We start from the raw sequence: 24,932 nt of genomic DNA, 5'->3' as shown, positions 1-24,932 counted from the left end.
GCCCAAAAGGAAAGGACAGACAGGGACAGAGGTTTGGTAGCAGGAAGTGTTTGGTGAACAGGAAACCGTAAGGGAAGGAGGAACCAGATTATTTTCTATCAATGTTTATTCTCATTGGCCACTATTTACTGAAAACATTAAATCAGAGCAGAGTGGGCCTATCTTGTTATCTATCTACCACCATGAGATTTCTTCAAATCAATGCCCTTGTGTCACTCATTCATTCACAGTAGTATCACATTTTCCAGGCACTGGAACATCCCAAAACAGCAGGGGCATTCTGTCCTCACAAAGCCATAATTACAATGGGCCAGGAGGCAGACAGGCATGAAGAAGGTGAATTCAGGGTTTGACAGGAACCACAAAGGAAACAAATAAGAAAATGAGGAAGGAACATTGGGGAGATGTCCCAATGTTTAATAGGACATGTTGATCTTCCAGAGGACCTGAGTTCAGTTCCCAGCACCTATGGGAAGATGCTTTAAAATCTCACCTAACTGCAGCTACAGGGGCGTCTACACAATTCCTGACCCTTGACTAATCACCTAGGCATCTCCTTCTCAGCATGGAGAACCCAGCCTCACTGGTGCTCAGGCTGTTAACCAACTGTTCTGATTGGCTTATGAGGTGTTACAGGGCATTGAGGATCCCCAAGGGAAATGACAGAGGCCATAGGTCTTCCTGGTAACTCCTCTTCCTCAGGTACTAAGTCTAGCACATTTTGCCCTGTAGGCAAATGAGAATAGGTGGTGTTGATCTGAACAGCTGTTCTGTCCTAGTGTCAGGGCCGTGTTTATATTTGAAAATGCCTTATCACTATGGCAACATTCATTTACAATGTGTGCTATCACTGGGAAAGAGACACAGAAAACAGAGTGTGTACATTTTTCTCACAGGCCATGGGTGACAGACAAGCTGTCTGTGTACTGTCACATATCCAGTGTCCTCACCCTGGAGGCTTTCTCAAATGTGTGTGGAGCAGGGGCAGCTGTTTTTCCACAGATGTCAATCTCTTGGCCATCAGCAGCTTGAGGAGATGTCTGTTCTATGAATTGAAAACAAATAGTGGGTTATATTTGACAATAGTACTAAAGTACTCATCTCAGGGGAATTCTTGCCAAATTCCAGAACTCCCCAGAACCCTTACTGTACAGGAAACCAAGGGTTTTCTGGCATGCCACTGTCACTACTCCCCAAAGGCAAAGGATGGGGCTTTGCTTTGTGCCTTATAGAAGGTCATTATCTAACACAGGGCTCTCTCTGCTCAGATAGTCATTGATTTCAAACAACATCTGTCTCTGATCACACCTCATTATCTTCTTCAGAGAAGCAGTCCTTTGGGTGATTGGCCTTAGATTCTTGATATTAGTAACAATTGTCTCATATGGAGAAAGTTAGCATTTCATATCCCTAGTCCAGATCTGCCAAACACACTTGTCCCTTCCAGCCAGAGTTCCAGAAAGTTCTTGTTCACTACCTTCTACTATCAGATTTGCTCCTGAAAACATTCACCTGGGAATCTGGAGAGATTGCTGAGTGATTAAGAGGACTGTTTGTTCTTGCAGAGGACAAAGGTTCTGTTCCCAGCACATGCATGGCAGCTCATTACTAGTCTGTAATTCTATTTCCAGGAAATCCAAGTCTCCCTTACAGGTTCTGTGGTCAACAGAGGCTTCTGTGGGCACCAGGCATACTTGTAGTGTACAGATATACACGCAATAAAAATCCACATACATTCAAAGAAAGTAAGAAGAGAAAGAAAGAAGGGAAGAAAGGGAGGAAGAAAGGAAGAAAACAGCCACGTAAATTTCAAGAAATATCCCTCTATCATCCTTAACTGTGCAAGAGAGGGCATTACAGGCCAAGATAATGGTTCTGTTTCAAGATCACCTATACCCCATATTCTTGCATTTCCTAAATCATACTGAGACTCATTATTTGCTTTTGGGGACCTGAGCCTCATCTCAAACATCATCAAAAACCTGAGAAGATTGTCCCACGTCATGGCCCATCCTGGGTAGTTGTCTCAATGACAAGCTCACCCCTGGTCTCATGTGTGTGGTTTCTGTGCAGACATCAAGTCATGAGGAAAGTGGGTGCTTCAGAAGTTCAATGGCAAGTCTTATTCTCTCTAACCTGTAGGACTTCCTTGAATAGCGATGCCTTTGAGGACACTTTCCCAGGCTCAGCAGTGGACATCAGCACAGCAGGAGGAACACAGCAGTATTTGGGATATGGGCCACCACTGAGAGAGAAGAGATTGAGCAGTGCCTTGGATTCAAACCCCACCACTCACAACCCATTGGGTTGTGGGAAATTCTGCAGCCTAAGAGGAAACTCAGCTTAAAGGAAAGAAAGACAGCAAGAGACTGAGTGCCTTGCTAGAGCTGTCTCTCTTCTCCTCAAAGGGAAGACAGCACAGTGAGAAGAGAAATGAAGGTGTCCTTTATGATTCCGTTCAAGGGGTGCACTCCCTGGCAGAGGCTCTGGCTCACAAATAAGTGTACTCATTCGCTGTATGAGTGGAGAGGAAATTGGAGGCAGGCTGGAGGACAGGACATTAAGAGGAGACTTGGGATTTCTGTTTGCATCCATAGGGCAGCAGGTACAGTGAGGTACAGAGGCTCAGCAGCCTGAAGCTCTCAGCAGAAAGGAGGTGTTGTATCCTCAACACTGTATCCATAGTCGATTACATTGGCTGCAATGTTCTGAAGACTGATGTCCCAAACCATGAATGGGAGACTCTCCACTTGATCTTAGCCCAACTGCCAAGAAGTGATGACTGGGTGACTCTCCAAATAGAAGTCAAACAGGAATGGATCATTGAGATGGCTCAGTGTGTGGAGACATGACAACCTGAATTCAGTCCTCTGCTCCCTCATGGTTGATGGAGAGAACAGACCCCTCCAAGTTCTTCTCTGTCCTCCACACAGGTGCTGTGGCACACACCGCCACAAGAGCACACTGAGACACTTTGGGCCACAGAGGTTCTATGGCATTCACCCACACTTTTAAATAGTGAGACATTTTCCACCACCCAGATTTTTGGCAAAGCCTTCCCATGTGAACATGTAGATGCCTGCCTTCAGAAATACACACATACAATACCTGAGTAAATATAAAATAATTTAAATCACATTTGAAGAGAATTGATGTCATTAACTCCAAACCTGGGAACTGTGTCGATAATTCTATGGAAATTCATTCTTTCCTTCCTTCTCTTTTACCCTTTATCTACTTCTTTCTGAATCTTTTCCTCTATAACCCCTGCTTAATCGATACTGTGTTATATCTTTTCATGGTGCCCTTGACACCTCGGTACCTACAATCCATCATGCCCCTATTCTTTGGGGTTTCCCGGCCACTGCCAAGTGTTTGGCTGTCTCTGCCCCTGTTCTGGATGGTGTCTCTCTAATGAGTATTGGGCTGGACACTGATCTACTAGTATAAAAATATGTCATTAGTAGTCATTTCATTGAAATGTTTTCTCCAGTCATGTTTGGTTCTATCTTGACTTTCTGGGCTTTCCTGCCTCTGGTTCCTGGCCATCCACGCATTGACATGTTTGGGCTCCCTCTCATGGAGTGGTCTTTAAGATGGACGAGTCATTGGTTGTCCGCTCCCAAAAGTTCTATTCCACCTTTGCCCCAGTACATCTTCTTGGAAGAATAGACTGTATACAGAAGGTTTGTGGCCAGATTGTATACAGAAGGTTTGTAGCTAGATTGGTGTCACAGTCCCAATCCTAGAAGTCTTCTGTGGTTATAGAAAATGGCTGTCCCTCACTACTACACATCTTTACTAGGGTCACTCTTTTTTTTTATTCTATGATTATTTATTTATTGGTTTACAGATCTTTGTCATGTGACAACTTATTGGCATAGAACTTACTTTTGATTCTTTAATTACTACTCATATTTACATATCCATCCCTCCCATTCCCTCACCCTCTCATCCTCCCATGTTTCCCACCAACCCTCTCCAACCCACCCCCAACTCCTCCTCAGGGATAGTGAGCGCCCCCCACCAGGGACCTTCAAAGTCTATCATATTGTTTGCGGGAGGGCCTAGGCCCTGCTTGCTGTATCTGGGCTGCAATAGTATCCCTCCATAGGCAATGGGCTCCCAAAGTCCATTTGTGCTCTAGGGATAAAGGCTGGCTCCACTGTTAGAGGCCCCGTAGACTGTCTTGGCCTCCTAGCTGGTACCCACAGAGGGCTTGGTTTGGTCCAATGCTGTTTCCCCAGCTTTATGACTAGGGTCTCCATGCTATCAGTAGGTCAGGTCCACTGTTTCTGCAGGTCTCTCCATCCCCGCCTGGGCTCCTTTGCTCATCCCTCCTCCCTCTCCACAACTGAATTTCAGTAGTGTGGTTCAGTGCTTAGCTGTGGGTGTCTGTTTCTGCTTCTAACAGCAACAGGATGAAGAATCTCCTTCCTCTCCCTGCCCCCGAGGCTCCCACTTTGGTCAGGGGTTCTTGTGCCCATCCCCTTCATCAAGGGACTATGCAATCTTCTCTTGGGGTCCTCCTTGTTTCCTAGCTCCTCTGGTAGTGTGGATTGTAGACTAGTGATCCTTTGCTCTATGTCTAAAAATCAAAAATGAGTGAGTACATACCATATTTATCTTTTTGTGATTGGGTTGCCTCAGGGACTAGGGTCAGTCTTGTAGATTCCAGGGAGTTTCCACTGTAGTAGGTTTCCACATTGTTCCCCAAATGTCCCACCATTCCAGTCAATACTCCAAGCACTCTCTCCTTCCATTCCACATTCCCCCACCCATTTCCTCCTGTTCCTATCCCCATCTCCCTCCATCCAGCCACAAAATCTATTCTATTTCTTCTTCTCAGGGAGACACATGGGTCCCTCTTGTGTCTTCCTTTTTACTTAGCTTCTCTATGCATGTGACATGACAGGACATCTACTTGTTTATGTGCAATACTGGTTTACAGGAGTGGAGCTCTGATGGGTGTGTTTATTCACCAGCTCCAGAAACTTCCACGGGAATTTTAGGATTTTTCCACATTAAGTTGATGTCATATGAAGATCTGATTTACAGCCAATCAGTTGGCCACATTTTATTTAATTGCGTTGCCTAATTGTACTAACTAGGACATCTAAGAGAATACTGAAGGAAAGTAGTGACCATAGCATCCTTGTATTGATCCTAATCTTAGAGGGAATGCTGTCAGTGTCCCCAGTGGGTACTGAGTTTGCAGGGGTTTCTTTAAACATGTCCCCCTACTGTACTGGCTTATCTTTTACTTCTAATTTGTCTGATTTCATCATTAAAAATGTTCACTTTGATCAAAATTCTTTACTGATTCAGTATTATATGTTATAAATGGAATCAGTTTTGTGTTCCTTTATGCTTTCTCGTCTGTAGGTTCAAAATCACTAGGTATTAGCGTTTCATGTAAATCACTCTATAACTGCCCCCATCAATATTGAACAGTCACGGAAATTTTAGTTACCTGAAAATGGAGAGCAAAGTCCCAAATTTCACTTCCAGTGTCAATAATGTTACTCTTAAAAGAAAAGTTAATTTAATTAAAGTCTGTCAATGCCATTAATTGCTGTGAATAATCAACTTTTTTTCTTTTATTGAAAGTAGATTCTTTTCTCGTACAGTATATACCATTTATAGATTTTTCCCATTTCTCAAGCCTTCCCAGTTTTTCCCCACATCCTCTATCATGGAAATCCACTTCCTGTCTTTCTAGCTGTTCTCAGAGCTCTGAATCTCATAAAAAATACTAAGGTCATAGCTGTAATGAAAATACAGGATATATGTCAACTCACGTAGGGCCTGTGCATGCTGATTCAGTCTCTTTGAGTTCATATTGCCTTGCTTAGTTTCTTTCTCTCATTGGAGTAGAATATAAGAGATAATAGCAAAACATGACAAAATAAAATATAATAAGACAAAACAAAAACTATCATATTGATTTGGGGCCCTGCAATGAAACAGGAGCAAAAGTGTCCCAAGAGCAGACATAAGTGTCAGAGATCCACTTGTTCTTAAATTCAGATATTATACCTATTCTCTAAGTTCCCCTTCTCTTATCCACTGGCAAAGCATGGTCACATCACCCTTGTATCAGAACACAGATCTGCAGCTTTTGGACAGATTACCACAGCTTTAATTAGACTGCATCTCCTGCAGCTCACTCTAGGACTTGACTACACTCAGTTTACAATACCTGGCTCCTCCATACTTCTTGTCACTTACCCTACACTGACCTATGTTACATGGTTTGAAACTCCCCATCACCACTGAAAGGTTATAAGAGATCAGGTCTTTCTTTAATTCTGGGGATTAAGAGAAGACTAATCAATTGTGTTGCTCAGAAGCTACTCCTCAACCTCCCTCCATGGTCACTCCCATGGTAGCTATTTCTCATTCTCTCACTGTCTCTAGCTCACTCTTCTTTTTGCAGATTTTAAAAGTACATCTTCTAGAATTTTCTTCATGCATATTGTACTTACATCTTTGCACCATTCACTCGCCCACTCTAACTCCTCTCATGATTCCCATTATTACCACATATATACTCATGTATAAATCAGTAAATATATCAACACAATCCGATGTGTCCATATAGTGATGCCCATGTCTATATGTGTTTATGGTTGGCCACATAGGATTAAGTAACTTATCAGAGCTCATCCCTGGAGAACACTGACTCCCCCTCTCTCATCACTCATTAATTTCATGGAACTCTTCATGTAGGAGGGGAATCTTTTGTGATTTCTTCATGTAATCTGCCATGTCAATTTTTGTTCTCATTTTTCTAGGACATGATTTCTGAATTTGTCCTTGTAATATTGGTGTTTTCCCCTTTGCTTCTGTTTCCTCCTTGGTCTTCAAGTCTTTTGGACTGAATTTCTGGTGGCCAACGTGACCTCTGACTTAGTAGAGAGCCTCTGTTCATGTTGAGAGGCAGGTGGTTAGCTTGGCATTTGTTGCAACAAAGGATCTCTACACTTCTGACTCATGTGGCCTGTGATTGAACAGTCAGGATTGGGTACGGGGTCAGACAGCAGGGGCAGGTGATGTGTTAGGACATCTTTTGTTGTGGGATGGTACTTTTGGAACAGAATCTTGGGAGTGGGTCTGTTCACCCATTTGTTCTTCTGACTGGTGTGTTCTGTGCCTCAAGACTCTGATTCCCCCACCCAGCAAACTTTGGGCTGTGTCAAGGTGACACTAAGTGTTAACTAGGATATTGTTTCACACTGTTAGGTCCTCCTTCTCCATAGAGAGAATCCATTGTAAGTTACCCTTTCCCAAGTGAGTGCCTGTCTTGTTTGCAACTGTCATCACAAGGGCTAGTGTCTACTCAGTGCCAGAGCACATCTCAAGAACATCTACCCTGAATGACACTTTCTCCCCTTACGGAAACACCATCATCAAAAAATATGTGCCATTCTGACTCTGGACAGGTCTCCGAGGCCCCTTCATCACCTGCCATTGGAATCAGAGAAGAAGCCAATCACTGGGTAAGAAAAGACATGATCCTGGAACATTGTGGTAAAGGAACATGGGCATGGTTCAAAGCTTGGGTAATTTCTCTGGGTCATGACAATCAATAAAACAAATGGATGGGGCAGGAAGATTTGAGTTCACTATAGGAAAATCTACTTTACTATGAATAAAGTCTCACTAATAGGGAGGGCCATCCTTTCGAGGCATACAAGAAACATACCTTGATTTTCTGTAGCATCCAACACACCCAGAGACTTTCAAGTCCCCATGTGGTACCAATCCCATCTCCATCCACCAGACTAGGGAGGCTTAGGGCTGTTTCCAGCCTGGCTTCCACTGCCCTGCTCAGGGACATGTGAGGCTGGGTAACTACTCATGGGATCAGAATTCTGTGGGATGCAACACACCCAGAGACTGCCAAGACCACAGTACCAGTCCTGCCTCCATCCACAAGAAGAGGAGAGACATCAGAGTATTGGATCTGTTTGCATTTACCAGAAGGGAAACTTGGTCCCATACCCACCAGGAGAGTAAGACACTCCTTCTACACCGACCGGAAGGAAAGATGGAAATAACACAATATAAAAACATATTCAACAACAGAAAAACCATTACACACCACTGGAGACAAGGGACCTTACACCAGCAGGACCTGAACATCACAAAGCAGATGAAGCAGAAGAGAATGACCTTAAAAATCTTCATAAATATAATACAAGGCCTCAAAGAGGATATAAGAAAATCCCTTAAGGAAATAGAAGAAAAAATAAACCAAAATATACAAGATGTCAATAAACCTCTCAAGGAAACAGTTCAAGACCTAAAAACTGAAATAGAGACAATAAAGAAAGCACAATCTGTGGGAATGCTGGAAATAGAAAAGCTTGGTAAATGAACAGGAACTTACAGATGGAAGAATAACTAACAGAATACAAGAGATGGAAGAGAAAATCTTAGGAGTTGAAGATATACTAGGAGAAATAGACTCATCGACAAAAGAAAATCTTAAGTCCAACAAATCCCTAACACAAAATATCCAGGAAATATGGGATACTGTGAAAAGACCAAACCTAAGAATAATAGGTATAGAAGAAGGTGAAGAAATCCAACTCAAAGGCACAGAAAACATATTCAACAAAATCATAGAAGAAAACTTTCCCAACCTAAAGAAAGACATGCCAATGAAAGTACAAGAAGCGTACAGAACACAAAAGAGAGTGGACCACAACAAAAGGTCTCCTCGCCACAAATAATCAAAACACCAAACATACAGAATAAAGAAAGAATATTAAGAGCAGCAAAGGAAAAAGATCAAGTAACATGTAAAGGCAAAGCTATCAGAAATACGCCTGACTTTTCCATGGAAACTCTGAAATCCAGAGGTCCTGGATAGATATTCTACAAACGTTAAGGGAACATGGATGCCAGCCCAGACTACTATACCCAGCAAAGTTTTCAATCAATATAAATGGAGAAAACAAGATATTCCAAGACAAAACCAGATTCAAACAATACATATCCACAAATCCAGCCCTACAGAAAGTCCTGGAAGGAAAACTGCAACCCAAGGAAGTTAACTACAACCAGAAAACTAGAGGCAATAGATAATCCCACTTTACCATCATCCAAAAGAGAACTGTGGTGGAAACCCACACACAGTTCCACCAACAACACCAACATATCCAAAACAAACAAGAATGCACGCTGGAGGAGTAGACACCAGGAAATAATCAAACTGAGAGCTGATATCAACAAAGTGGAAACTAGGAAAACAATACAAAGAATCAAAATAACAAAGAGTTGGTTCTTCCAGAAAATCAAAAAGACAGACAAACCTATATCCAAATTTGCCAAAAGGCAGAGAGAGAGAGCATGCTAATTAACAAAATTAGAAATGAAAAGGAAGACATAAAAACAGACACTGAGGAAATCCAGAGAATTATCAGGTCATGCTTCGAAAACCTGGATTCCTAAAAATTCAAAACTCTAAAGGAAATGGACAATTTTCTGGACAGATTTCACTTACCAAAATTAAATCAAGAACAGTTGAGCAGTTTAAACAGACCTATAAGCCCTAATGAAATAGAATCAGTCATCAAAAGTCTCCCAACCAAAAAAAAAAAAAAAAAAAAAAACCAGGGCCAGATGGTTTCAGCGCAGGATTCTACCAGAAATTCAAGGAATAGCTAATACCAATTCTTCTCAAAGTATTCCACACAATAGAAGCAGAAGGGTCATTACCAAACTCTTCTTAGGAGGCTTCAATAACCTTGGTAGCCAAGCAACACAAAGACACAACTGAGAAAGAGATCTACAGACCAATATCCCTCATGAATATTGATGCAAAAATAATAAAATACTGGCAAATCGAATCCAAGAACACATCAGAAAAATCATCAACCATGATCAAGTAGGCTTCATCCCAGGGAAGCAAGGATGGTTCAACATGTGAAAATCCATCCATGTAATTCACTATATAAAAACACTGTTCCAACTTTACTCCTGGGATTCCCAGGACAAATCTTGATCCATGTCTAGACCATGTCTACGATAGATGGAATTAGGAGTCCTGGAGAGCACAGTAAACAGGATGACAGGCCCTGCATCTCAACTGTGTGAGGGGAACAGGGAAATTCAAGGTTGACTTGTTGACCATGCCTAACGGAGCCCTAGCCACGAGACTGCAGTTCTCCCAGTGAACTACAGGTAGGGATATTAGGACTCAATAATCAGAAAATTGTTTCCCTGAGTCATGAGCTTCCCTTGCAGACTGACTTTAATCCTGTGTGTACTAACCCCGAGTACCTACCAAACCCTGTTGTGTTTCTTTTGTCTGACAAAACCCCTCTGCTTGGGGAACCATAAAGTTACCCATGATAGGGCATCTATCATACAGGAAGACAGGATTACTGCAGGAGAATCGCCTAGGTGAAGCGTAACAGTTACCCAGGAAGATCACGGAAGACGTGGGGTCTCTGTCAACACACAGCTCAGTCAATACCAGATGCTGGGAGATTGCTGTACTGGCTGTTTAGGGTGCCAACTTGACGAAAGTTGGAGTCATCAGAGAGGAAGGAGCCCTAGTTAATGCAAAGCCTTCATGAGATCCAGGTGTAAGGCATTTTCTTAATTAGTGACCAATGAGGGAGGGTCCAGACCACCGTGGGTGATGTCATCCCTAGACTGGTGGTCCTGGGTTCAGTAAGAAAGAAGGGCCAGCAAGCCAAGGGAAGCAAGCCAGTAAGCAGCACCCCTCCATGGCCTGTGCATCAGCTCCAGGCTCCAGGATCCTGCCCCATTTGGGTTCCTGTCCTGATTCCCTTCAGTGATGAGCAACAAAGTGGAAGTGTAAGCCAAATACACTGGTTCCTCCCCAACTTGCTTTTTGGTGTCTGTTTCTTCACAGCAAAAGAAGCCCTAACTAAGACTGTTACCTTGAAATCCTCCATAGGAAGTGTGCCCACAGTTTTCTTTCCAGGACACACAGGTCACCTCTTTCCCACACTGAGGACATGAAACTCCTGACACAACTGCTCCTGGGCTTCCCACCTGGATCAGAAGTTTGAACGGTGACACTAGTGATAAAGAGTTGATATGCATCCCTATTTATCACTCAGGTGGTCCCTTTCCAGCTGTCACCTTCTTCTGGGGGTAATTTCCACTTGCCCAGAGCACTGAGAACACAGGGCAGACTGGGTGCTCAGCTGTGTCTCTGTGTCACAAGGACACATAAGCAGGATGGAGGCTCCTTCTTGGCTGATGACAGATCCAAGAATAGGACACAGCAGGTGTCAGCCCTGGGATGAGCCATTGTTCTCTGAGGGCATGGGGATGCTTATCAGCCTTGTTGCTCATGTGTTCCTTGGAGAAGATACATAAAGAGAGAAAAGTTGAAGGAGATGTAGGGCAGGACAAAGATCAGAAGAGACAAAGCAGTGCCTTGGACACAGACCCCACCGTTCAGAGCCCATTGAATTCTGGGAAGTGCTCCAGCCTGGGGGACCGCTCATCCCAGAAGGAGGAAAGACAGCAGAGCCTGGGGACTGTGTTAGAGCTGAAGTTCTCCTCACAGGGAGGACGGCACAGTGAGAGGAGAGATGGAGGAGTTCGCTATGATTCCCTGCAAGGGCTGCTCACCTTGGCAGGGGCTCCTGCTCACAGGTAAGTGTACCCAATCTCTGACTGTGTAGGGGAGAGGAACTCAGGCTGGAGTCTCCTAAAGATGAAAGAAGCCCCAGAGGAGACTCGAGGATTCTGTTTGCAGTCATGGGTTTATCTACACAGGAGCAGGGGACTGAATTCAGGTTTTCATGGCTCCACGCACTGACCATCTCTGTGGTCTACCCCTGTGGTCTACACACACACACATGCAACCCTGGGACAGGTGCCGTCAGAGACAGACACACATAGCAGAAGGTAGAGTGAGAGACAGAGACTCAGCAGCCTGAAGCTCTCAGTGGGCAGGAGGCAATGAGGGGAAGAGAAAAACCTCAAATACTCCCCATTTGAAGTCTCTTATATCGGCTGCAATATTCTGAAGCCTGATGTTCCCAACCATGACAGTGTGACCCTCCAAATAGAAATCAAACAGGGGTAGACCACAGAGATGGTCAGTGCGTGGAGCCATGACAACCTGAATTCAGTCCCCTGCTCCTGTAGGGTAGATCGAGAGAACAGACAACTGTAGGCTCTTCTATGCCCTTCACACAGGTGCTTGGTACACACACACACACACACACACACACACACACACACACACACACACCCTGGTACAGGTGCCTTCAGAGACAGACACACATAGTATATAAGAAAATGTAAAAAATTTTAAATCACACTTGAGTATAACAATAGTTATTTGCTCCAAACATGAGAACTACGTAGATAAACCCATGGAGACACATTTCTCCTTCCTTTCTTCACTCCTTCCTTCCTTCCTTGCCCCCTCCTTCCTTCTTCTATCCACTGGCACCTGAATATTTTTCAGGAACTGAACCTTCCAAAGAGGACACACTAATACCTGTTCTGGACAACCCCTGCTTTGAGCGTACCTGACATCAGAGCACCCAGAGGATTAAGTCAGGGGTTGACTGGAAGCAAGCAGGGAATAGAGAAAGAAATTCAGAGTGATAATCCTCTAGAAGAGGATGTCAGAGAGGCATGGCTCCTCACACCAAATACACTATTTGAGGAGGGGAGATGGGGACACTGAGTGGGGAAGTCAGTGGAAACTGAGTACAGAATTCCATAAAGAGGAAATAATAGGCTCTGAGGGAATTGAGGACATGTTTCTCACCTCCATCAAGGAGGGTGGACACACCCCTACCCACACACCTAAGGTAAGTAGTGTCACACTTGCTCAGTATTGATGTCTTGTCTCTGTTCCCTTTTAGCCTCCCTTTTAACCTGCTGGCACCTGACCACCACTGCCCAAGTCGCCATTGAATCAGTGCCGCCCCAAGTGGTTGAAGGAGAAGACGTCCTCCTACGTGTTCATCATCTACCAGACAATATTCTAGCCTTTGTCTGGCACAAAGGGGTGAGCAATATGAGCCTTGGGATTGCACTCTATTCACTGGCCAAGGATGGAAGTGTGACAGGGCCCGAACACAGTGGTAGAGAGACGGTGTACAGCAACGGATCCCTGCAGATCCGCCATGTCACCCGGAAGGACACCGGATACTACACCTTCCGAACCATAAATGGACAACTAGGTATAGTATCAACGACAACCATATACCTTCACGTGTACGGTAAGTGATCCTTTGTGAACTCTGGGTGGGGTCACTCCATTGAACACACACAGAAATGTCAGGTCACACCGTGTCTACCTCCCCTCTGTATGTGGCCCATGTTGGGGTTTGAGAACTCAGTGCAGGACACACACGTTGGGGAATGACTGCAGTAGATGAGAATTCTTCTTTTGACCTCACCTTGCACACAGGTGGATGCATGGTAGGGAACTCAGCCAAGGTGATCAGCTCTGTATAGACTCCTGGGGTTCTCACAGAATGTGTTCTCGAGAAAGACCCAGTGACGACTGCAGTGTGAAGGGATCGGTCCCCTTTCCCAGGCCGTGCTGAGCTGGTCCCTTTGAAGCCTAAGGGACATCTCTGTCACCTGCTAAGAGGATATTCCATCTTTTTAGAGCACTGAGAAAAACAGGGCGGACTGGGTGCCTATCTAGGTTTCTGTGTCCCACAAGGAATACAGAGGCTCCCACTATGGTGCTGACAGACCCAGGGCCAGGACACAGCAAAGGGCAGACCCAGGGTGAGCTTCTGTTCTCTCAGGACTCAGGGAAGCTCATCAGTCCTTTTGATCTCTGTGTGGTCTGGAGAGTGGAGCAAAAAGAGAGAAGTGGATAGGGATAAGGGGAGGCCCTGAGAGTAAGGGGACCGAGCAGTGTTTGGAACAGAGACCCCCACAGCACATGGAGATGCTCCTGCCTGGAAGGAGTCTCAGCTCATTTTGAGGAAGGGTAGCAGAGCTTTGGAGCAGATGTGCCACAGAAGTAGGGTGTATCAGGCCACAGAGACTAGGGATGCACCCTTGTATCCCTCTGTAATGTGTCAATGGCTCTCAGGGATGCCTGCTCACGGATGAGGAACCATGAGTTGACAGTGTGTGAGAGAAAAGGACTGATCTACAATTTGGTGTCTCCTAAGGAGGCCAAGGACTTAGTGGAGACTCCTGGTTTGTAGGAAAGAAGACACGGGGCAGGCCAGAGATTCGGCAGCAGGAAACTTATTCTTGGTGAATCTGAAAATGCAATTGGGGTAGAGGGGTAGTTTGCATCTAAACTTAATCAGCATGTCCACATTGTCTTTAGACTGATGGTGTAGGCTTAGCATCCCAGAGGAAAACTCAAGCTGGTGTAGATCAGGGATGTAGCTTACTAGATATAAGCATCTGCCTCATTGTCTGAAAACCAGAGACTAATGACCTCCTCCTAACACTGTCCCACACCCACTGCCTCACCCTTGCACACACACTCACACACAAATAAGCATAAAAATCAAAGCAAATGGGAAAATTCTGTATTCCTAAACCTATGAAGTCCTTAAATAAATCCATGGGCATACAGAGTCCTGCAACTCATCCATCCAGTCTCCACAGATGTCTGAGTTTTTCTTGTAAATGGAGTTCTTCATTGGTCTCAATAATAAAAACCAGGAGTCAAACACAGAGGAAACAGCTGAGAGATCAGAGAACAGAAGAAGCAAGCCAAGCCACCTTTACCTCACTAGCTTCCTAGTGGGAAAAAACAAACAAGTTCCTATTTCTTCCCACTTACATCCTCTCTCCACCCAGCCATCTCACTTCCTGTCTCTGCCCAGCCATCTCACTTCCTGCCTGTCTGTACAGACCTCCTGACCTCTATGGTTAGCTAGTGGCAAGCTCCATCCTCTAATCTTCAGACAGGCTTTATGTGTGTGAGCAAGATATCATGGCATTTTCCAGGCACCATTTCTTTAATATATATATATATATAGATATAGATATAGATATAGATATATATATATATATGACAAATACAGGTTCTCACAATTCCATAGTCCCAGTGGACTAAAAGTTAAAAAAGCTAGAGGGTGAAGTCAGGTGCTGACTGGAACCACAGAGTGAAGCACTTAGACAACAAAAAGTCATCCAGTCAGGTGTCATGGTCTAGAAGGAAAGAAGCCAGGAAGTCATCCCCCCAGCACCCATCTACACTGAATGTGGGGAGCAGGGTTCTGAGGGCAGAGAACCAGGACCATATTGGCACCTGAACAGAGGGAGCCATACATAGGAAATGAAAAGTGCAGGGACACTGAGGATGTAGAAGTCAGTAAATGACAGGAAGACACCACTCATACACCTAAGCTAAGCTATGGACTCACCTGTTCAGGACACAGGGCCTCATCTTGGACAAATACAAGGGTCCTGCTGTTGATCAATCTCTATCTTCCCTTCTAGGCTTGCATTGCGAGCGCTCTCCCATCTCTACCCAGCCCACTATTGAATCAGTACCATCCAGCGTTGCAGAAGGAGAAAGTGTCCTTCTAGTGGTTCACAATCTCCCAAAGAATCTTCGAGCCTTGTTCTGGTACAAAGGAGCAATTGTGTTCAAGAACCATGAGGTTGCACAACACAGAATTGCCAAAAATTCAATTGTGATGGGCCCTGCACACAGTGGTAGAGAGATAGTGTACAGCAATGGATCCCTGCTGCTCCAGAATGTCACCTGGAATGACACTGGATTCTACACGCTACGAACTCTGAGTACAGATCTGAAAGATGAATTAGCACATGTGAAACTCCAGATAGACAGTAAGTGATTCTTGTGATCATCCAGTCCTGGGTTGTGTGAACACACACAGGACAATCTTGCCTGACCTGTTCATACCCTACATTCTGTGTGCTGTGTCTCCATTTTGGTGTTTGAGCACTCAGGGCAGGACACACATACTAGAGTCAAATGGTCATAGATTAGACTCCTGCCCAGACCCAACTACAGAGGGGTGTGTGTGTGTGTGTGTGTGTGTGTGTGTGTGTGTGTGTGTGTGTCTTATGTGTGTTATGGGAAACAGTAAGTCAGTGAATTACTGCATTAGACTCAGTCTTGTCTTTGGTGCTCTCACCATGAACATAAAACTGAGAAGGACCCTGTTGGCATCAGGCATATCCTGGATCCTCAGAGACAGGTGAGTCCCAGGATTCCCTGGCTCCAGCCATCTAACCCAGGCTTGATTACAAGTGACCTTGGGAAGTATTTTGCCAGGTTTGGGATCTTACTTCCTTGTGGAGCTGAAAGGGAACAACAGTGTTTGTGTGTCCATATTTCACAGCATGTGAAACCAGCTAGTGCAATGATCAGAGAGTCACATTCAAGCTAGGTCACCTGGGCACCTCCTTCTGAGACTCAGCATGGAGGGCAGAGCTAGACAGGTGCTCAGGCCACCAGCCACTCTTTTGATGGGCTTATGATAATTCACAGGAAGATCCGTGTCCCCAAAGTGAAAAACAGAGGACGTGGTTCCACTTGGTATTTTCTTGTCCTCTGGAGTGCACCCCAGGGAATTGTCTCATGCAGTCAAATAGTATCAGGCTCTGATGGTCTTTACATATCCCAGACATGATCTACAGCCATCCAATTGATCACCAGGGGGTTATATTAGCTCACAGTCAAACCCTGAGTTACTGGTTTTCTAGAGAAGACAAAAGAACCATATGTGATTTCCATTTCTGTACCAATAGACCTGGAGGTCCCTCTCACAGGCCATTCTGAACTCCTGGTGCTTCTTTTGTCTGAGAAAAGTACTATGCTAGGGTACCATGTTCACCCTCTTTTCTTCTAGCATAGGGAAAGAGAGGGTGACCACAGGGGAATTACCAAGCAAAGGATAGAGACATCCCTAAAATGTCAGGCTGGATATGAAGAAACCTGAAACACACCTCAGCCAAAAAAAGAAGCTGAAATTTAGCTTTCCATTTGAAACCCTCATCAGCAAGGTGAGACCACACCTTTCCAGGACACAAGTGACCTTCTCAACAGACAGGACATGGATGTCTGTCCAAGATCTGACCTTGAATGCTCACCCTAGTGATAAGCAATGAGGATCCATCCACTGCCATCCCTCAGGGGGTCTCTTTCCAACTGTCACAGACATCTGTCACCTTCTGGATGAGAGCAAATTCCCCCTTACCAGAACATTGATGGCACAAGGACAACTGGGTTCACAACAGAGTTTCTGAGTCACAGAGAATGCATAGGGATGAAAGTCTCCTTCTTTGGTGCTGCACAGCAGAGGTCAGCCCTGGGGTGAGCTGTTGGACTTTGTGACACAGGAATGATTATTGGCCGGTTGCTCACTGTGTGGTCTGGAGGACTGAAACATAAAGAAAGAGATTCAGGAAGAGAATCGCCAAGCAATGCCAAGGAGAGGAAGGAGAAGTGCCTTGGACAAGGACCCACCCACAGTCCATGTGGCTATTTAATGGGCTTCTGCCCTGTAGCAGGCTTAGCTCAGAGGGAAACAGGACAGCAGAGTTGACTCAGATATATCAGAGCTGACTGGGGGACAGCAGAGCTGACTGGGTGACAGAGGAGTGAGGTAGCAGTGCTGGATCCCTCGGAGACCCCACTTTGTTCCAAGGGATCAAGATCCCTACCTTCTCCAAGGGGCACCAAGGGCAAGGGACAGTCTCCTAAGTCAAGAGAATTCCCTGGCCATGTGTGGGAAGGGGGAGCTCAGGCCCTGGGTGGGGTCTCTAAGGTGGACAAGAGTCTAAAGGAGAATCAAGGTGTCTGCTTACCCCCTTAGTGGAGGTGGTACAGAGGTGGACAGAGGTCCAGCAACAGGAAGTTGTCGGTGAACAGGAAATGGTAAGGGGTAGGGATGAAAGCCAGTCTGTTTTCTATTCAATGACAATCAGGTTGGTTGCTATATTCTTAAGACAGATGCTCCCAGCTATAGCAGGTGAAAAAGAAAAGAATCTAACCTGCGTGGGTCAGTGAGGTGTTTTATTGAGTGAAGGCAAATTCCACCAGGCCCAATGACCTGAATTTAGCCCCCAGCTTTCCTGTGGTGGAAAGAGAGAACCCTCTTACTCCTCAAAATTGTCCTCTGCCCCACACATACTGTGGCACACACCCAGCAATATACATAACTATGCAGGAATGCACATGCGTTCACACCAGCATGCTTTCGTGAATACATGAAATGGAAATACATGTAAAAATTAAATACAAGCCTGGACATGCAGAACCTTGGAACATATGACGCCCATTCTCACATTCATTCATTCATTCATTTATTCATTCATTCATTCATTCTCCACGAGTGTCAGGACCTTTTCTAGGCAGCATGCCTTCCAAAAATGAGATTAACCCTGGCTTCACAAAAATGTATTCCAAGTGGTCTTGAAGATAGGGCAGTAAAGGAAGCTCAAAGGTGAAGGCAGGTGTTGGCTGGAACCACAGGAGGAAAAAACATAGACAACAAAAACTCAGAGAGTCAGGTGTCAAGGATTGCAGGGATAGAAGCCAGGAATTTATACCCCCAACACCAATCTAGACTGAATGTGAGCAGGGGTCTGAGGTCTGTGAGCTGGGGCCTGTTAACAACTGATCAGAGGGTGTCACACAGAGAACATGACATGTGCAGGACACTGAATGAATAGAGCTCATGTTCTGACTCGCTTAGTATGACAGGGAGACACATATCTTGGCTGAGCAATGCACACACCTGCTCAGGACACATTGCCCCAACTCAGGCAAATTCAAAAGTCCTAATACTAATGGATCTTTCTTCCCTTCTAGCCTCCCATTGTAGGCCCCAGCTCACCTCTGGCCAGCCCACTGTTGAGTCAGTTCCACCCAGCGTTGCTGAAGGGGGAAGTGCTCTTTTAGTGGCTCACAACCTCCCGAAGAATATCCAAGCCATTTTCTGGTACAAAGGAGCAATTGTGTTCAAGAACCATGAGATTGCCCGACACAGAATTGCCAAAAATTCAATTGTGATGGGTCCTGCACACAGTGGTAGAGAGACAGTGTACAGTAATGGATCCCTGCTGCTCCAGAATGTAACCAGGAAAGACGCTGGATTCTACACCCTACGAACGCTGACCACAGATCTGCAGGTTGGATTAGCACATGTACAACTCCTGGTAGAGAGTAAGTGATTCTTTGTGATCATTCAGTGTTCTGTGGTATTTAGACACATAACACTAACAGTGTCTTTTCTGGCTTGTGCATAGTGTCCCCATGTTGGCATTTGAGCACTTAGTGGAGGACGCACATGATGGAGACAAATGGTGATAGATCATCCTACATCATCAAACTCCCCCTGCATCAAGAAAATCCTTGATGCAAAGTCACTCAGCCTAAGATGTCAGATTATGCTCAGTCTCCTGGGCATCTCAATGCACGTTTCAGTAAGACAGAAGATTTAGGCATCATGCAGGGTCTGCTTGAGGAAAACATGGCATCTTAACAAAGAGGCAGTCACCAGGAAGCCTTGTCCACACTCCACTCTCCAAGGGCCAACTACTAATCACCATGGGGGACATTTTGCCAGGTCTAGACTATGAATGCCTCTTAGTGCTGAATGGGAGCAATGGTTTTGGGCTGTCCATGTCAAAGTGGGGCATTTATTTTCTCCAAACATGACTTTCATGAATAAAATCTAGGAACTATTGCAGAGAAAGTGAAGGAGTGATGCCTATCACTTTGCTCATCATTGCTTGCTCAGCCTTGTCTCTTATGTCATCCTGGAACCCTTGGGATAGGAGCAGAACTGCTTTCAGTGGGATAGACCCTCCCACATCCACCACCAGTTTAAAACATTGTACCATCAATTTCCCCACAGACCAACATGGTGGCGGCATTTTCAATTGAGTCCCCCTCTTCCAAGTCAACTGGAGCTTGTGTGACATTGGCAGAAAACCAGCCACCTTAGTATATAAGTCTTTTCTAATACCTGAGCTTGCCAAGAATATCAGACTTCTTCTGGCCCTTGTGCAATCCTAGACTTGTGGGATTCAGGGCAGAGCAGCAAAGACATACAGAAGGTACAGTCAGGGGTTGACTGGAGCCACAGTGGAATCTGAGAAAAAAGGCTTAGAATGAGGATGTGGTATCGTGGAGAAAAAGTTCAGAGGAGGCATAATCTCAACCTCAGTGTGCAGAGCTTGGCTGAGGGCGGTGTGGGGCAGCTGTACAGACACCTCAGGAAAGAGTTACATGTAGAGGAAATGACATACTCAGGGTCACTGAGGAAATGAAGGTCATGATGTTGACATCTACCAAGTGGGTTACAAACACCCACACCCTCATCTCTAGGCTGAGTGATGGATGCATCTGTTTAGGATAAAGGTTGCTATCTTTCCACCAAGCACACGATCCTTGTGATGACTGTTTTTCTTTTGTCTTTCAGCCTCCCTTTCTGTGTACTGTAACTCTGACCAACTCACGATAGAGCCAGTACCACAGAATGTTGTTAAAGGGGACAGCGTTCTTCTCCTTGTTCACAATCTGCCAGAAGATCTGCGAGACTTTACCTGGTACAAATCAGTGCATAGCACCCAGAGTTCTAAAATTGCAGAATACAACACAGCCATGAATTACATCACCCATGGGCCTGCCTACAGCAAAAGAGCAGTGGTGTATGCCAATGGATCCCTTCTGCTCCAGGATGTCATGGAGAGAGATGCAGGATTCTACACACTACAAACTTTAAACAGAGATTACAAAATTGAAAAAGCACATGTTCAACTCCATGTGTACAGTAAGTGATTCTCTAAGATCTCCATCTGCTGGGTGTGGCTAATCACACTTCACACACTGAACTCCCAGGAATTGGCTATGACTGCTCCCCTTTCCCCTATTGTGTCCCTACATGGGGGTCTGGACCCTTACTGCAGGACACACATGGAATAGACAAACTGTAATGTACCAGAACCCCTCACCTCTCTTTACCTGTAGAGTTCAGGACCTGTGCTTGATAAACTCAGCCCCAGGATGTCAGCTGCAGCCAAGAAACTTGGAGCCCTCACCATGGGCATGCCCCCAGAAAGACATTGTGGGAGTCAGGCAGGCTCTGGCTGATGAAGTCATGGGATCCTCACAGAGTGCCAGGAAGCCCTGGCTGCAAATCTCTGTCTCTGACTAGACTCCAGATGACACTTGGGAGCTTTTAGTTACTGCTTAGTTTTGATTTCCTATGAAAGATGACAGGGAACAGGCTTTCCTGATATGTGGAATCACCTAGTGCCCTGTCAAGAAAGCTATAGTTAGCTTAGGTCACCTGGATATCTTCCTCAGAGATAGCACATGGAGAGTGTAGCCAGTCAGGTGCCCATGGAGCTAACTAACTTTTGATGGAATTATGAGATCTCACAGGAAAGTCAGGATCCACAAGTAGAGTAGCACAGGACAGAGACTTTTTGCAAGTGATTGTCCTCTGGGGTCCAGCTCTGGAACTCTCTCCTGCAGTTAAATAGTAACAGAGGTGCTGATCTGGACACCTCCCAGACAGGAGGGGTGGTTCCTCTGGTAATAATTAGGTGGTTATAGAAAGACACAAAATCAATACCTAGAAAAGTATTTCCAGGAGCCACGAGCTTAATTTAGCCTACCTTCATCCATGACCCTATAGACCTGGAGGTCACATACAGCCTTCTTAGATATCCTGGTTGCTGCCTGTGTGTCTAAGCACACCTCTCTGCCAGAGGATCCTATGTTACCACCCCCTGACTCCTGGCACATCCCATGAGGACTTCACCTAGACAGGTGTCAGCTGCACCCCAGGAGGACATGCAGAGACCCATGGCATGGCTCAACTAGATAGAGGGTCCCTCTGAAACTCTTCCTAGGTTGATGGAGTCCCCGACCTCTCTCCGGGACCAGGTCCCCTCCTGCTTCATATCCTCATGAATCTCTCCTGGGTTTCATACCCCTGACTGGTGACTCCATTGAGAGTGGGTCTCTCTCCCTTCCCAGGCATCACTCAGCTGGCCCCTTTTCAGCTTTCATAGACTTCTATGTCACCTTTCTGTAGGGAGTAACTCCCATCTTATCAAAGCATTCAGAGCACAAGGCAGACTAGGGGCTCTGCTAGGATCCATGTCATAAAGGACATGTTGGGAGAGCATAGCTGAGGGGCAGCCCTGGGGTGATCTGTTGTTGTCCTAGGACACGGAGATCATCATCAGCTTTGTTACTCATTTCATGGTGTGCGGAACTGAAAAATAGAGAGAGAATCTGACTAGGATACCAAGCAAGACTAAGAGCTTTCAGGACAGAGAATGATCTTGGACAGCATTGCTGACAATATGCATTAACCTCAGAAGCACTCCTGCCTGTCTAGAGGCAGAGCTCAGAGAGAGGCAGTCTGTAGCAATTGGGAGAAGTGCTAGAGGAAAATCTGCTCTCCACAGAGGGAGCCCAGAGCAGATGGCCACCTCTATGGAGGCCACTGTGCACTTCTCTGCCAACAGTGCAGCCCCTGTAGTGGCTCCTTTCACTGGAGAGAAGAACACTGTCTGAGAGCGTGAGGGGGAGCATAGCTCAGAGACTGGCTGGAGTCTCCTAAAGTGCAAGGATAGGAAAGACTTCAGTATAGGTGCTGTTGCCTGCATTCACACATACACACAGGAAGTCACACACATTCTCATGCACACACACACACACACACACACACACACACACACACACACACACACACACACTCCACACACACACACACACACACACACACACACATACACACACACAAACACACACACACACACACACACACACACACACACACACACACACACACACACACACTCACACACACACACACACACTCACACACACACACACACACACACACACACACTCACACACACTCCACACACATACACACACACACACACACTCATACCCACACACACACACACACACACACACACACACACACACACACACACACACACACACACACACACACACACCACACACACTACACACACACACACACACACACACACACACACACACACACTCATATCACACACACACACACACACTACACACACACACACACACACAAACACACTCCACACACACACACACACACACACACACCACACACACTCCACACACACACACACACACACACACAAATTAATGTAATCTGGACTTGTAACTGGTGACAGTAGCTGCACACATGAGAATTTCATAAATATCTGGACATGAAAATCCATGGATATTCGTTCTTCCATCCACCACATGTATCTCAGCCTGTTCTTGTGCCAGGCCTTCCAGAAAGATCAAACTAGTTTTTCTAATAAGCCCCCAGCTCTAGTGGCCTGGAAGACAAACTAGGAAATCATCTCAGAGTGAAGACAGACTTTGACTGCATACAGAGAGATAAGACGACAAAGGTGTCAGAATGGGAAGACTGGGGTCTGTAGAGGAAGAAGTGTGGGAAGGCACCCCACCTCCACATTTTCTGAGTGTGAGCAGGCATGTGAGAACAGTGAGTGTGTAAACACGGGAGGAGACAGATCTCCACACGGGAAGTGACACTGTCAGATGCACAGACAACATGGAGGTGGTTTGCTTACTTTCTTACTCTGAGTTTGACAGACATCCCCACCCACCTCAGGTGAGTGATGGTATGAGCTTCTCAGTAATCAGACACCAGCTTTTCACCAAAGACAAAGGTCTCAGTATTCATGAATTTGTCTCTCTTTCTCTACCCTTCCTTTCAGACTGCAGGCTTCCACCCATTACAGCCCAGTACTCTATTGAGACAATGCCACCCAATGTTGTTGAAGGGGAAAATGCTCTCCTACTGCCTCGTAATATCCCAAAGAACCTTCGAGCCTTTTCCTGGTACAAAGGGGCAATCATTGTCAGCAGACATGAAATTGCATGGAAGGAAATAATTACTAAGAAAACTTTGCTGGGGCCTGCACACAGCGGTAGAGAGATTGTGTACTTCAATGGAACCCTGGTGCTCCAAAACACCACCCAGAAAGACGCTGGATTCTACACCCTACTAACCTTAAATGCACAGTTTGAAACTCAAGAAACTCATGTGTACCTCCACATATACAGTAAGTAATTCTTTAGGACCTCTGGGTTCGGGTGGGCCTGATTTCCCTTTCTACACTCAGGACTGAGTGTTGGAGACTGAGATCCTCCAGTCTACATTCTGTCTCCACATTGGTTTTGAGCATATAGGGTAGGACACATGTTGGTTAGACATACTAAAACAGACTGGAATTCCTCACCTGACTCCACCTACAGAAGAGGATTGTGCTGAGTAACTCAGCCCAAGGATGTCATTTGGCCTCAGAATTTAGGGGCTCTAACCATGAGCATGACCTTGAGCAAGACCTCATTAGAGTCAGGCAAGGCCTATCAATAAAACTATGTTTTCATCATGGTGAGGGGAGCATCAGGAAGCCCTGCATCCAGACCTCTGTTCCAGACTCAACTCCAGGTGACCATGGAGAGCTTGTCTCCAGGGCTAGAATTTGACGACCTGTTAGAGATGGCATGCTACAAGGCTTTAACCAATTATCCTACACCCATAGAGTATGAAACCAACTGTGTATTGCCATGACAGTTGCAGCTAGCTAGGTCATCTGGGTTTCTTCTACATCTGGATCTCAGTGGACAGGTTCCAGGACTAAGCCAACTCTTCTTATGGGCTTCGGGGACTTCAGAGGAAGGCCAGGCTGCCCAAGCGGAGGGACAGAGGTGACAAGTCTCCAGGCGATACCTAGTCCTGAGGGGTCCAGCCTAGGGAATTCTCTTCTGCAGGAAAATAGCAAAAGATGCTGTGGATTTGTGCAGCTCCCCATCCCAAGGTCAACACGGGGCCCTGATAATGATCATGCACTGAGTGCACTGGTGAAGGGAAACAGAGACCAGGAAACACAGAGAATAAATCAGGGCCTCATGG

At 45.6% G+C, this 24,932-nt stretch overlaps 1 protein-coding gene across 1 annotated transcript; it reads left to right on the top strand.

Annotated features, from left to right (window-relative positions):
• The first annotated feature begins 11,585 nt into the window (after positions 1–11,585).
• LOC113838232 (carcinoembryonic antigen-related cell adhesion molecule 3-like) lies at positions 11,586–19,152 on the top strand. Its single transcript, XM_027434043.1, has 5 exons — positions 11,586–11,649; positions 12,879–13,238; positions 13,971–13,988; positions 15,445–15,798; positions 18,791–19,152. The coding sequence occupies exons 1-5, from the start codon at positions 11,586–11,588 to the stop codon at positions 19,150–19,152; spliced, it is 1,158 nt and encodes a 385-aa protein (XP_027289844.1).
• Positions 19,153–24,932: the final 5,780 nt, after the last annotated feature.

The sequence above is a fragment of the Cricetulus griseus genome, unplaced genomic scaffold (genome assembly GCF_003668045.3).
Source record: "Cricetulus griseus strain 17A/GY unplaced genomic scaffold, alternate assembly CriGri-PICRH-1.0 unplaced_scaffold_19, whole genome shotgun sequence".
Taxonomy (NCBI): domain Eukaryota; kingdom Metazoa; phylum Chordata; class Mammalia; order Rodentia; family Cricetidae; genus Cricetulus; species Cricetulus griseus.
This window is presented reverse-complemented; position numbering and strand designations above follow the sequence as displayed.

What these genes read in the sequence shown, in the direction of transcription:
- LOC113838232 (XM_027434043.1), top strand. Translation starts at nt 11,586, where the DNA reads ATGGAGGAGTTCGCTATGATTCCCTGCAAGGGCTGCTCACCTTGGCAG. An exon ending in GCAGGGGCTCCTGCTCACAG is followed by an intron (nt 11,650 to 12,878) that starts GTAAGTGTACCC and finishes GTTCCCTTTTAG; the next exon opens with CCTCCCTTTTAACCTGCTGG. An exon ending in TGTGAAACTCCAGATAGACA is followed by an intron (nt 15,799 to 18,790) that starts GTAAGTGATTCT and finishes CTTCCCTTCTAG; the next exon opens with CCTCCCATTGTAGGCCCCAG.